This window comes from Malus sylvestris, chromosome 15, assembly GCF_916048215.2.
Source record: "Malus sylvestris chromosome 15, drMalSylv7.2, whole genome shotgun sequence".
NCBI classification, from domain to species: Eukaryota; Viridiplantae; Streptophyta; class Magnoliopsida; order Rosales; family Rosaceae; genus Malus; species Malus sylvestris.
Genome location: NC_062274.1, coordinates 16,707,486 through 16,722,550, shown reverse-complemented (window position 1 = coordinate 16,722,550; position 15,065 = coordinate 16,707,486). Strand labels below are relative to the sequence as shown.

General features: G+C 39.8%; 1 protein-coding gene and 1 pseudogene across 1 annotated transcript; both read right to left on the bottom strand.

Moving 5' to 3' along the window:
- Positions 1 to 3,901: 3,901 nt before the first annotated feature.
- LOC126602728 (UDP-glycosyltransferase 91C1-like) lies at positions 3,902 to 5,311 on the bottom strand. Its single transcript, XM_050269617.1, has one exon. It carries the CDS (start codon positions 5,309 to 5,311, stop codon positions 3,902 to 3,904), a length of 1,410 nt encoding a protein of 469 aa, XP_050125574.1.
- A 3,660-nt stretch (positions 5,312 to 8,971) lies between these two features.
- Positions 8,972 to 15,022, bottom strand: LOC126602727 (root phototropism protein 3-like; annotated as a pseudogene).
- Between the last annotated feature and the right edge of the window lie 43 nt (positions 15,023 to 15,065).

The window sequence follows — 15,065 nt, the reverse complement described above, 5'->3', positions numbered from 1 at the left end:
GGTCAATGGATAATCTTGTGGTTAGAGTGCAGATGACAAACAACAGGTGTTTTCCTCTTACAATGATGCCAGCAAATCAGATAGCCTTGAAAGCAAGTGTGACACACTGTATGCAGATATGGCATAAGCGTTTGGGGCATCTAAATAACAGAAGCATCAAAATGCTTGAAGATCAAGAAATGGTTCATGGATTGCCTCATTTGGAGAAAACCTCTGTTGTGTGTGAAGGCTGCATGCTAGGAAAGCAACACAGAGAGTCTTTTCCATCAAAATCAGCTTGGAGAGCAAAATTTCCTTTGGAATTGGTTCACACAGATATCTGTGGACCAATGCAAACTGAATCTATCTCTGGAAATAAGTACTTTCTGTTGTTCACTGATGATTGTACTAGGATGTCTTGGGTATATTTTCTCAGAAACAAGTCAAGTGCATTTGATTGTTTCAAGAAGTTTAAAGCAATGACAGAGTTGCAGTGTGGATATAAGGTGAAATGTCTAAGGAGTGATCGGGGTGGAGAGTTCTTATCAACTGAATTTGATAGTTACTGCAATGAGCTTGGAATTCAAAGGCAATTAACCATGGCATATTCTCCTCAACAGAATGGAGTAGCTGAGAGGAAGAATAGGACTGTGGTGGAAATGGCAAAGTCTATGATGCATGAAAAGGGTCTTTCTTATGCATTTTGGGCAGAGGCTGTGAACACTGCAGTCTACATACTTAATAGATGTCCCTCAAAGTCCCTCAAGAAGATAACTCCATTTGAAGCATACACTGGTAGAAAACCAGGCATTGCACACTTGAAGATCTTTGGGTCACTATGCTATGTGCACATTCCCTCAACACTAAGGCATAAGCTTGAAGAAAATAGTCGCAAGTGTATTTTTGTAGGCTATGGAATCTGTGAAAAAGGGTACATAGTGTTTGATCCAAGTTCTAATAAGATCATCCTGTCTAGAGATGTACACTTTGATGAGAATGCTTCATGGGAGTGGGAGAACACTGATAAGAGTGAAATACAAGTTCCCATGATTATTGAGAATCAAATGGCAGATTGTAGTGAAGGACAGAATCAAGTGGAAGTATGTGAACCAAGATAATTCTTGGATACATCAACTCAAGTGGAGGATGTTGTTGCATCACTAAGTGAGAATGTTTTCGAAAGTTCTCAAACAACTGATCACACACCACAGAAATGGAGAAGTGTAAATGAGATCATGGCTCAGTGTAACATGTGCATTGTAGAACCTGAAAACTATGAAGATGCTATTCTAGATGAGTCATGGGAAAATGCAATGAAATCTGAGCTTGAAATGATTGAGAAGAACAACACATGAGAGCTAGTTGATAGACCATTTGACAAGCCAATCATTGGTGTTAAGTGGGTCTATAAAACCAAGTTGAACCTTGATGGATCCGTGTAGAAAAACAAGGCCAGACTGGTGGCAAAAGGTTATTCCCAAAAGCCTGGGATAGACTACAATGAAACATTCGCCCCGGTTGCAAGATTAGATACTATTAGGACCTTGATAGCACTTGCTGCACAGAATGAATGGAATCTATATCAGTTGGATGTAAAATCTGCTTTTCTGAATGGAACTTTGAATGAGGAGGTTTATGTTGAGCAGCCACAAGGTTTTGTGAAGGAGAAGGAAGAAACCAAGGTGTATAAGTTGAACAAGGCTCTGTATGGGTTGAAGCAAGCTCCGAGAGCTTGGTATGATGAGATAGATTCCTATTTCGGCAAGGCAGGTTTCAAGAAGAGTTCTAGTGAAGCAACACTTTATGTCAAAACTAGTGAAGCTACATGTATCATTATTGTTTCACTCTATGTGGACGATATTGTATATACTGGAAGTTGTCCAAAACTACTCGAAGAGTTCAAAAATGACATGATGCAGCATTATGAGATGACTGATATGGGGTTACTTCATCATTTTCTTGGCATGGGAGTAGTGCAAACAGATAAAAACATTTTTATCCACCAGAGAAAATATGCAATGAAGCTTATTGAGAAATTTGGGATGAAAGATTGCAAATCAGTGGCAACACCACTGGCTGTGAATGAGAAGTTATGCAAGACAGATGGTAGTGAAGCAGCAAATGAAAGTGAATATAGACAAGTTGTAGGTAGCTTGTTATACTTGACTGCTACAAGGCCGGATATAATGTTTGCTTCTAGTTTACTTGCTAGATTCATGCATAACCCCACAAAGAAACACATAGGAACAGCCAAAAGGGTGTTGAGATATATTCAGGGCACTCTTGATTTTGGAATTGAATTTGTAAAAGGGAAGACAACTACTCTGATAGGGTACTGTGATAGTGACTGGGCAGGAAGTGAGGATGACATGAGAAGCACCTCAGAATATGCATTTACACTTGGATCCGGTATGTTTTCATGGGCATCAATCAAACAAAACACAGTGGCACTGTCCACTGCAGAAGCAGAATATGTCAGTGCTGCAGAAGCAACATCACATGCTAAATGGCTAAGGTTTGTGCTTGAAGATTTTGGTGAGGAGCAAGTGGAAGGCACACCAATTCTGTGCGACAACACTTCAGCCATAGCAATGGCAAAGAATCCAGTTCTACACCAGAGAACTAGGCATATCAGTAGGAAATTTCATTTTATCAGGGAAGCTATCCAAACAAAGGAGATTGAACTTGTCTACTGCAAAACAGAAGACCAGATTGCAGATATACTGACCAAGGCTCTGTCAAAAGATCGATTTGTCTACCTAAGAGATCTACTTGGTGTGAAATCAGCTAAAGGGTTAGAAGGGAGTGTTGATATATAACCCTTGAGCTAATATCTTGGAGCTAAAGTTACAAATTTTGATTTTCCTTTTATGTGCTTTATCTTGCTGATGTAATCTGAGCCATTGGATCATAGTCCAAGTGGTCTCTTCTCTAGCATAGGATCTAAGTGATATAACAAGACAAGTGGCATCATCTCATAGGATGATAGCAATGTATGGTTGAGATTGTGTTGTGTATTGGTGAGTGAAGGATCTCCCTTCCTCTACATACATAACGGTTACAAATGTATTTTTGGATATAGAGTGAAATCGAAGAGACACATTTCGATCTTCTTCTCTCTCATTTCTCTGTTTTGTTCTTCAACCTCCAACACAGAGATCTCCATTGAAAAACACATAAAACACAAACTCTAATAACATAAGCTAAGAATAAGCTCTTGCGAGAGAATCTGATGAAGGATGCTAGAGCACTTGGCATCATTCAAGGTGCCGTTTCAGATCAAATATTCTTGAGAATCGCTACCCAGGAGACTGCAAAGGCAGCTTGGGGTATTTAGCAAGCAAGAATTTATTGGTGATAAACAAGTAAGATCCGTAAAACTTCAAGGTCTTAGATGAGATTTTGAATATACTAGGATGAATGATGATGATTCATTGTTTGTGTATTTGGCTAAACAGTTTAATTTGATTAACCAAAGAAGAAGTTATGGTGATGATTTGAGTAACCAACGAATCGTTCAGAAGTTGTTGATTAGTCTACCTCAAACCCACGATGGTGTTGCCTCAGTCTCCTTTAATGTCTCCAAATGCTTTGCTTTCTCTTCAGTGGCAATTTTTCTGTGTTTCCTCACTTTTAGGGTCAGCATTCACTCTGCTTGTTTCATCAACGCATTCACAAGAAGAAAGTAATTGCACCTAGAAGTATAGAGAAGATAAAGATAATGGATTAAAGAAAAGACAAATTATAATATCACATCCAACATCATATTCATTTTAATCGTCTTACACCGTTGTAGTTTTATATAAAAATTTACTAAACATAAACTGCTTTATTGTACAACTATTTATTCTTACAACGCAGTCGAATCAATTTTTATAAAAGCACACCAATAAAGACCGTCACATAAAATATCCAAAGTTGATTAAGTTGAAGCGGGCCAAGTTTCAAGGACCCGAGTGAACTCGTCCAAGCACTTTTTGTTCAACTCTACGTTGCCAAATATCTCCTTCATGGCCCGTGCATTTGCCCGTACTAACTCGCCCTCTTTCTCCACCATCACTCGCCTAATCAACTCGGCCACCGAGTCACTCGTAAACGACCCATCTCGCTCGTCCCTCGGTATCTCCAACCCAACCTGCTTTTCGTGCATTAGTCTCGCGTTCAACCCTTGGTCCGAATTTGCACCCGAAAACAAAATCAAAACCCTCCCAAACCCTAATGCTTCAATAATTGAACTCCAACCGCAATGAGTTAGGAATCCTCCAACTGAGATATGACCCAAAATCTTACGTTGTGGGGCCCAACCCCTCCACACAAAGCCCCGACCGTCCACTCGGGTTTCAAATCCGAGTGGAAGGATATTAGACCCCAACGCGCCCTCCACTAACGGGCGATTGTTGACCACCCAAATAAAGGGCAACCCCGATTTCTCTATCCCGTGAGCCAACTCGTGCATAAGCTCTTGACTCAGAGTCACCTCGGTGCCGAGTGCGATGTAAACCACCGAGTTCGGTTTCTTATTTTCGAGCCACTCTCTCAACACTTCCCACTTCTCATCCGCTCCATCGTTAGTGCCGCCGGGCTGATGCGGTGCTGAGCTGGTCGGCAGCAGCCCGAGTGGAACAACGGGTTTGCCGTATAAATTTCTGAGCAGACTCACCGCGTCAGATTCAACCTCGGTGCAGCTCCGTATAGTCACAAAATTACAATCTTGAACCGTAACCGCGAGCCTCTGAAAATCGGAGACATTGTCGTCCATGCAATCCCAATGACTCACCATCTCGTGCAGCTTATAAGCGACGGTGGAAGGATAGTCGAACCACTCGGGAACGACCGTAAAGTCCTCCGGCCGCCGGCGTTTATCGCCGAGTAACTCAGACGGAGGACCGCCGAAAGCTAAGGAAGTGGCGTTGATGATGCTGAAGAAGACCGAATTGACTCCGAGCTGAGTGGCGACTTGGGGCAGCCAGTAGCAAATAACGTCGTGGACGACCCAGTTGACGCCCGAGTGTTGGACGAAATGCGTGACTGCAGGCTTGAGCAAGTCGTAGGCTTTTTTGAGGTAGGGCACTTTGTTGATTGGTAGCTGGGAGGTGGACTCGACGGATTCAGGTAAGCCGTCGACGGCGGGGAGAGGAAGCTCAACGAAATCGATGAGTAGGGAAAGGGAGGATGACCGGAGGCGATTGATGTTTTGGGGGGTGGAGATGAAGGAGATTTGGTGACCTTTTTGAGCTAAGAACTTGGAGACCTCGAGAAATGGCATCAGGTGGCCGTAGGCTAGCCATGGGAACATGGCGATGTGAAGTTTCTTCTCATCTTTGCGCTCCATGTCTGAGAGGAGGGACTCTCAGGCCTTTGATATCAGAAGTTGTAATTAAAGGGGCAGTAAGAAAAGGTACCATGTTGGCCAATTTATTGGATTGGTTATGATGGGGGTGATTAATTAGCCTCTAAACACGTAATTAATCACTCATGGTGCCTGTGATTAATATTTTCATGGCTAATCTTTAGCCGCGGGTCTAGATGGTGGTGATGATGATAAAACAGTAATCCACACTTAAACTTGTTGGATGGTTTGACAAGGTGGTGGTGGCGACGTGATTCTACGTAGAATTATTGACATGGTGATACTATGCATGCAGAAAGGTTAGGTGGTTAGGGGCCCACGTGCAGAAATGCGAGTTGGCGTTTTCCAATCACACCCACGTGCAGAAATGCACGTGCAGAAATGCGAGTTGGCGTTTTCCAATCACACCCATGTGTAGAAATGCGAGTTGGCGTTTTCCAATCAGAGTTATTCAGCTGTCAGGTAGCTTATGGCCAATTTGAAGATGTTAGGTCATTTCCAATTGAAAGCTAGCTAGATTGTCAGTTTTAGCCATCTGGTTCTCAAATATATTAATATTTTAATAAGCAATACATGATCATATTTGTTTTCATCTCCAACTGAGGGCCAAAGAGCTATATAATTCATTTTAACTCGGTCACAAAAAACCGTCTCCAACCGAAGATCAAAAGGTCATAGGGCTCATTCAAGTGGTAGTAGGCTAGCCGTGGAACATGGCGTTGTGAAGTTTCTTCTCATCTTTGCGCTCCATGTGTGAGAGGAAAGACTGTCAGGCATTTGATAATGCCATGTGTCTATGGGTTTTCAATGGACTGAGTGGGTTTGCATGAATTTTAATCATGGCTTTTTATTAATTAAAGTAGGAATAATGTTATTCATAACATGTTTTTGTACCACATTTTCAATCTTAGGTGATATTTGATGTGGATAGCCACATCATTTGAATTAATCAAAATTTTAAATTTAGTTCATTATTTAATAAACTAATAATTAAGAAAAACTAGTTAATTAAATGATGATTGTAGTATACGAAAAGTCTTTCTCCTTCATTTCCTTGGGTTTTGCAAAATTTTCAAATGATATGACTGTTCACATCAGATGTCACCTAAGGTGGTATAGAAATTTGGTATAAAAACATGATATCAATAGCATGACTCTTAAAGCAATAGTCCATGTGAACATGGCCTTCTAAAGCGATGGTGATGTTATTGATAGGTGGTCAAAAATGGATTTGGATCCTTTCCTGAGCCAATGGAGAGGATCCTCCTGACCAACCATTGTGGGCTGTTGGATTTTTATCCAACGGCTACAAACAGGGGGGGTCCCTTTAAAGTTATAATAATTATAGCCGTTAGATTTTCATCCAACGGTCCACAATGGTTGGTCAGGAGGATCCTCTCCATTGGCTCAAGAGAGGATCCAAATTTGTCAAAAATGACATTGAAATTAACAAGATGGGGACTTAGTGTTGTCAGGTTGGTAAAGAATTGATGATGGGATTAGTAATTTGGGTAAAAGACTGTTTACTACCCTCATGTTTCGTGGTTTTCAACATTTAGTACATCAAGTTTTTTTCGTCTCAGATTCATACCTAAAGTGTAAATTTTGGGACAGTCTCATACATTCGTTAGTCAAACTGTTAAGTCTCCCGTTAACTGTGACATGGCGCACTAACTGGGCACCACGTGTCATCCACGTTTTTTTTTTCTTTTTTTTCTTTTCGTCTTCCTTCTTCTTCTTCTTCTTCCTCCGACTGTAACTTTTTTTTTCCTTCCTCCTTCTCCTTCTTCCTTCCTCATTCCTTCCCTTTCTTCCCATTCTTCCTTTTTCCTTCTTCTTCCTCCGAATCTACCCAGATTCAGTTTTTTCCTTTTTTTTTTCTTTTTTTTCTTTTTTTTTCTTCTTTCTTCTTCTTCTTCTTCCTCCGAATCTAGGGGAAGATGAAAGTTTTTTTTTTTTTTTTTTTGAGGAAGAAGAAGAAGAAGAAGAAGAAGAAGAAGGAAGGAAGGAGGAGGAAGAAGGGGAAGGAAGAAGGAGAAGAAGGAGGAAGAAAAAAAAAAGTTGCAGTCGGAGGAAGAAGAAGAAGAAGAAGAAGAAGGAAAAAAAAAAACTTCCCTAGATTTCGGAGGAAGAAGAAGAAGAAGGAGAAGAAGAAGAAAGGAAAAAAAAAAAAAAAACTTGCCCAGATTTCGGAGGAAGAAGAAGAAGAAGGAAAAGAAGAAGGAAGAAGAAGGAAGAAGGAGAAGGAGGAAGAAAAAAAAAATTGCGGTCAGAGGAAGAAGAAGAAGAAGAAGGAAGAAGAAAAGAAAAGAAAGAAAAAAGAAAAAAAACGTGGATGACACGTGGCGCCTAGTCAGTGCGCCACGTCACAATTAACGGGAGACTTAACAGTTTGGCTAACGGATGTATGAGACTGTCCCAAAATTTATACTTTAGGTATGAATCTGAGACGAAAAAAACTTGATGTACTAAATGTTGAAAACCACAAAACATGAAGGTAGTAAACAGTCTTTTACCCTAGTAATTTAGTATGCATGCAGAAATGTGAGGTGGTTAGATGCTTTAAAGGGAAGGGGATCATTTTCAAATCCCTTCCACCTAATCCCCTTCATCAAACAATCCGGATTCTTGAAATTTGATTTAAAGACTAAAGTTATTTTAACTTTTAAAGTGGGCCTTGTTTTTAGCGGTTTGATCAAATTTCAAGGGTCCAGATTGTTTGATGAGAATGATTAGATGGAAGGGATCCAGTGGATCCCTTTCCCTTTAAAGGAATATTCAGGGTGTCCATGACATTAGATTGTCTCCCATTATAGCCAACTTTGGTGACTCATTTAAATGTCTTAAAGGAATATTCGAGTTTTTAAAATAATATTGTCTGTAATGAAAAATTGTTATAGTATAATCTTCAAATATAAACATGCAAGACTCATTAAGCTTTGTAAAAACCCTTTGAAAAACCATGCAACTCTTAAGAGGGTGATGTTTGCCTTAAGTGAAATTACAATTTCTAATCACAAGAAGCACTCCTCAATTTCAGGGTGATGTTTCCAACAAAAATTGCATCAAATTACTTGTCTAAATACTCTAATGGTCGTGAATCATTAAGATGATTAGATAGTTTAAACACGGTGATTAATAATTCAAAACAAGCATGTATCCATTCAGAAGAAATTAATAAAATCACATATTCATGCTAAGGCTCATGGCTTCGCCCTAGCAAAAGAACTAGTTACGAACAATCATAATAAAAACTAAAGAAAATATCATTACCTAGAAAAATGATTGAAAACACCTTGTAGGTAAAAAGTCTGTAATTCTCCAACCATAATGCGTGTGTTTTCCCCCTCTTAGCTAAGAAGCTTTATTTGTGCTACTACAAAGTAAAACCCTACCTAGAGAATGTCTTAGAATAAAACTATGAAACATAATAAAATAATAAACTAGCAAATAAAAGATTTCCTATTTGAACTGAAATTCATACTTCTCAGAAAATCAGACTTTTGACCAACCAAATTAACTCCGATTTGATCCCAAAAGGTTTATTTTGAAAGCTTAAGTCGCCCCCAACAAATCATTAGAAGGAATCTTCTTCAAAATATGACATCTTAACCTCCAAAATGTCCAAAACGTCCAAAAACGTCAATATGGAAAAGCTGCGCATTGGGCCTTTATTTCATTGCCACGGTCAAACGGTTCAGTAGAAAAACCTGAAACTTTGATACAATTATCTTAACACACTCACAAACATCTTCCAATTAGAATTGCTCCACAATTCGTCTGCTTGACTACTTTATGCTCAAGAGGAAGTTGAATATCCTACTTTAGAAATATAGTTCAAAGTATCAAAATCTCACCAAATTAATCAATAAAACTAATAATAAAATTAGAGTAAAATATACAGTAAAATATCGGCTCATCAAACAGTATCAAACAAATTGCCCCATCTACTATATCCTTAACCAAACACTCGATTGTAACTCTTAGGAACTAATGTGTCATATGCTTAGGGGGCATTCTTTCAAGTCTTGAGGTGACTTGCGAGGGCCTTTTTGCAGTCCAATGGGCTATACATGATCCTATCATGTCTGCTCTCATCCCTTTACAATTTAAGGCTTGGATCACTTCGATGAAATGATTTATTCGAAGGAACAAGACATCTTCAAACCACCAAATGTCAGCTGCATCTTGAAACCTCGAGTTCTCTGCATTGTTTGGCAGAACATTGAAGCTCTGTACTTCATCAGTTTCAGAACTAAATGCATTAAGGTTTGTACAAGTTGTTGACTTTGTATTTTAGGTAGGATCCCTAATTGATATGTAATCACTTGTAATTAGTTTTCTTTCCTTTTATGTTAGGGTTGTACACCTATAAGTTCCTCTTATAGAGAAGAATATCATAATTAAAAGCTTTCTCTTCTTGGCATCAGAGCCAGGTCGAAAAAAGGAAAAAAAAAAAACCCCATAGCTGTGATAGCACTGTTGCGGCTCAGCCGTGTGTGGTGCGTCGACCTCGATCAGTGAGCGACTGTTGTCATTGCTACCCTCTGTGAATTTGAAACGAACAACGAGCGACGTCGTTGTTGCTGACCCGAATTCATCAAATCGTTTCACTTTCTGATTTGATTTGAAGCCGTGAAGGATTGCACAGATTGCAACCCAACGGACTTGTGTTGTTGCGCCGTACCCGACTTAAGGTCCGACTGACCCAGGATTGCATGCCCGCTACTCATCACATTCTTGTTGCACTGTTGCACAGACTACCACCGGACAACCGCAGTTTCTGACCCACAGACCCGCTACACCATAAACCAGACCTCGATCAAACCCGCTTGCATCCACATCTGAACCCAAATTTGTAGCCGCTGTTGCCCTACGTTGCTGCAGTCCAACCCGTTTGCATCTAGACCTTGTTCCTGCATTCGCACAGTTGCACCTTGTTTCTGCACTCGTGTTTTGCAGGTTCTTTCTGGAGCAGCCCACGTAGAAAGGAGGGAAAGAATAAAGGAAAAAAGAACAAATAGAAAAGGGCAAAAGGAAAAGGGGAATCAGAATTAGTGGTGTTGAAAAAAGAAAAATTGGGCTATTTGATTAAGGCCCACACGACAAAGAAAAATTGTGGTTTTTTTTTAGATTATTATTATTTGTAATTGTTGTTGGGCTATCCTTCTTGTTAGCCCGTGCAAATTGACACTTCTTGGGCTTGGTTTGCTTGGAAATTTGGGCTTTATCAATCACCGAGTGACGTATTGATTGAAGTTGCTTGGGAATGGCAGTTTGGACTTGTGATTATACTAATACAGGTAACAATGGTACGGCTTTAAAGGTTTCTACCTCTGTTACGAATAATACATGGATAATTGATTTTGGTGCTACTGAACATATGACTTGTGATCAATGGTACGGCTTTAAAGGTTTCCACCACAACTGTCGTCAGTGTCGTCAATGGTAATCCTGCCCCTGTTATTGGGGAAGGAACCGTCTCCCTTTCAGATACCCTTAGTCTTGATACCATACTTGTTGTGCCTTCTTTTGACTATAATTTATTATCTGTTGCTCAAATAACTGTCGTCCTACATTGTCTTGTGATTTTTTGGCTTTTTTTGTGTGTTTTTAAGGACATTCGGACTTGCAAGACGATTGGTTATGGTATTAGGAAAGGGAAGCTCTACTACTTGGAGCTGACATCAAACAGTTCTCGAATGTTGACTCAAGCTCTTGCAATGGACGGAAATCCGGGGGATAGGAATAAAGCTTCGGAGGTTTGGTTGTGGCATCGTCGACTTGGACATGCTTCTTTCGGCTATCTACGGAGGTTGTTTCCTAGCCTATTTGTTAAGCATGATGTTTCTAGTTTTAAATGTGGTGTTTGTGAACTAGCTAAAAGTCATTGTGCTTCGTTTCCATCCAGTTTGAATAAAAGTTCTGTTCCATTTATGATAATTCATTCTGATATTTGGGGTCCATCTAAAACTGCTACATTTGGTAGTGCTCATTGGTTCGATACTTTTATTGATGACTGCACATGTATGACTTGGGTTTGTTTGATGAAATCCAAATGTGAAGTTACTTCTTTGTTTCAACAGTTTTACAAAATGATACAAGTACAATATAAGTCACAAATGCAGGTTCTCAAGAGTGATAATGGTGGCGAATACGTTAACTCTGAACTTCGTGCCTTTCTTGATCATCATGGGATTGTTCATCAAACTACATGTCCATACACTCCACAACAAAATGGGGTTGCCGAACGCAAGAACCGTCAGCTTCTGGAGGTTGTTCGTGCCTCTTTACTTGAGGCTTGTCTCCCGTTATCCTATTGGGGAGAAGCTCTCACCTCAGCTGTGTATCTCATTAATCGTGTTCCATCCCGATCGGTTGATTTTCAGACACCCCTTCAGGCACTTTCTTCACATGTTGATGCTCATGCAATCCCTAATCTTCCACCTCATGTGTTTGGTTGTGTGGCCTTCGTTCATCTTCATAAACAACAGCGAAGTAAGCTTGAACCTCGAGCCTTACGATGTGTGTTTGTGGGGTATGCATCAAGGCAGAAAGGATACCGTTGTTATCACCCACCGACGAATAAGTTGTTTGTCACTATGGATGTTGCGTTTCATGAGAATGATATGTACTTTGCCAATCCCGAGTCTTCATTTCAGGGGGAGAATTAGAAAGAAGTTCAAACTCTTAATTATACTATTCCAGATATAGATAGAGTGAATGATTTGGATTTAAGTGGTGACGTCTTGGAAATAAGTGGTGATCATTCACACGAAAATAATGATGTGAATGAATTGGAATTAAGTGGTAATGTCTTGGAGACAAGTGGTGATCATTCACATGGAAACAATGTTGAAAACCTTGAAAGGGACGAGTCAACATCGCTAGATAACTCACTGCCTGATAGCTCACTGCCAGTTTCCTCACCACCGGACAACCCTGTGTCGCCAGCTACCTCACAGTCGATCTTGAGTCCCAATAACCATAATCAATCGTCTTCGATCCCGGATGCACCACCACCACGTCGTCTCCCTGATCACATCAACTGAGGTATTCCTAAACTTACTTATGAAGCCGACCCTAAATGTAAAACTAGGTATCCGGTGATTAAGCCCAACCCTGAGTCTAATGTGTTATACCCGTTAAGTAATTATGTGTCTACCAGTCACCTGTCAGAATCAAATAAGTCGTTTATGCATTAATTATCTACTGTATCTATTCCTAACAGTGTGCATGAGGCTTTAACTGATCCACATTGGCAAGTAGCAATGAATGAAAAGTTGAAGTCTTTGAAGAAGAATGTTACCTGGGAGATCACAGATTTGCCAGCTGGCAAGAAACCTGTAGGATGCAAATGGGTATATACTGTGAAATACAAAGCAGATGGGACGGTGGATCGTTTCAAGGTAAGACTGGTAGCAAAAGGATACACTCAAAAATATGGAATCGACTGCACATATACATTTGCACCTGTAGCCAAGATCAACACAGTTCGTGTTTTGTTGTCCTTGGCTGCAAATCTTAATTAGTCCTTACAACAGTTCGATGTAAAGAACGCCTTCTTGCATGGAGACTTGACAGAAGAGATTTATATGGATCTTCCACCGGGATGTAATGCTCCAGATAAATACAAAAGAAAAGTGTGCAGGTTGAAGAAATCCTTGTATGGCTTGAAGCAGTCCCATCGAGCATGGTTCGGAAGATTCACAAAATCTATGAGAGCATTTGGTTACAGACAAAGTAACTCTGATCATACTTTGTTCTTGAAAAGACAGAATGGGAAGCTTACTGCACTTATTGTGTATGTAGACGATATGGTGGTAACATGTAATGATTCGGAAGAATGTGCGGCCTTGCAAAGATACCTGTCTACAGAATTTGAAATGAAGGACCTTGGATCCCTGAAATATTTTTTAGGGATTGAGGTGTCGAGAAGCAGTTCTTGAATTTTCTTGTCTCAGAGGAAGTATATTATTGATTTGTTGCACGAAACTGGCATGTCAGCTTGTCAGCCAGTAGCTACACCATTAGAAGAAGAATTGAAGCTTAGTGTTGATCCTAATCAAATACCAGTTGACAAAGGAAGATACCAAAGGTTAGTAGGCCGTTTGATGTATTTGGCACACACAAGACCGGACCTTGCTTATGCCTTGAGTGTAGTGAGTCAATACATGCATGATCTTGGAGAACAACATATGAATGCCGTGATGAGAATATTGCGATATTTGAAGGGAAGTCCGGGCAAAGGAATTTTGTTTAAGAGGAATAATCACTTTAGTGTTGAAGGTTATACTGATGCAGACTGGGCAGGTTCCATTGATGATAGACGATTAACATCAGGTTACTTTACGTTTGTTGGGGGTAACTTGGTTACATGGAGAAGTAAGAAACAGAATGTGGTTGCCCGTTCTAGTGCAGTAGCAAAATATAGAGGTATGGCTTTGGGGATTTGTGAAATTTTGTGGCTTAAGCTTCTGTTAAGCGATTTGGGTATACAACATGATCAGCTCATGAAATTATTTTGTGATAATAAAGCTACTCGTGACATTGCACATAATCCGGTACAACATGATAGAACAAAGCATGTTGAAGTTGATCGGTTCTTCATCAAAGAAAAATTGGAAGGGAAAATAATTAAAGTACCGGCGATAAGAACAGAAAATCAGTTGGCAGATATCCTCACGAAAGCTATTTCGAGTCACAAGTTTTCAAGTTTCTTACACAAGTTGGGCATGAACGACATATATGCACCAACTTGAGGGGGAGTGTTGACTTTTGTATTTTAGGTAGGATCCCTAATTGATATGTAATCCCATGTAATCACTTGTAATTAGTTTTCTTTCCTTTTATGTTAGGGTTGTACACCTATAAATTCCTCTTATAGAGAAGAATATCATAATTAAAAGCATTCTCTTCCATCCAAGCAATGGCTTCCGTGCTCCATTTTGACATTTTCAACTTTTTAGTGAACAAAGAGATCGATTCTTAGCTTCTCAAAATCTGGAATGTGTCTTTCCAAGAAGAAAATATCAAAAAGCTCGAAAAAGTCAAAGTTTTGGAAATCAGATTTCCTTGTTCAAAATCATCACTCATTTCCAAGAAATGTGCAGCGCAATACAGCGGATCTATGTTGGCAGCGGTTAGATCAACCTTCCAACCATAACAGAACTTGACTACAAATTCGAAAACTTTTGCTTCGCCTGGAAGATTGTCTAACTGGATTCTGGGGCTGGCATCTCTCCCTACACTAATTCTTTAGAATACTATTTGATTCAAGTAACCACTTCTCATGACCATGGGAAACTTGTGCAAGTAAAAGTTGGAGTCACCAACTTGTATGATCAAATCATTTGCCACTTTTGTCCTAACAAACCTTAATACCATCTTATACTCAGATATGATTGAGTACCCTCCACCCTTGTCTCGAATTCCCATAAGGTAGTTGAATTCAAAACCAACAACAACAATTGCATCATTATAAAAACCACCTAAAATCTGCAGTGCATCAACCAGTTGAGCAGTAGCATTTGTTTCCACCGAAGTGGTTTCAACTTCCCTTGAAGATTTCAAATTAAAGAGCCCTTGAATAGTTGTTCCGCCTTTGTCACACATGGACACATGGAAGCCAAACTCCAAAGAAACAATTTTGAATGTTTGCTGCATTCCAACAAACACATGGTGGGCATACATTCCAACCGATTCTTTTTGGCATTCATCCTTAAGTATTGATGGC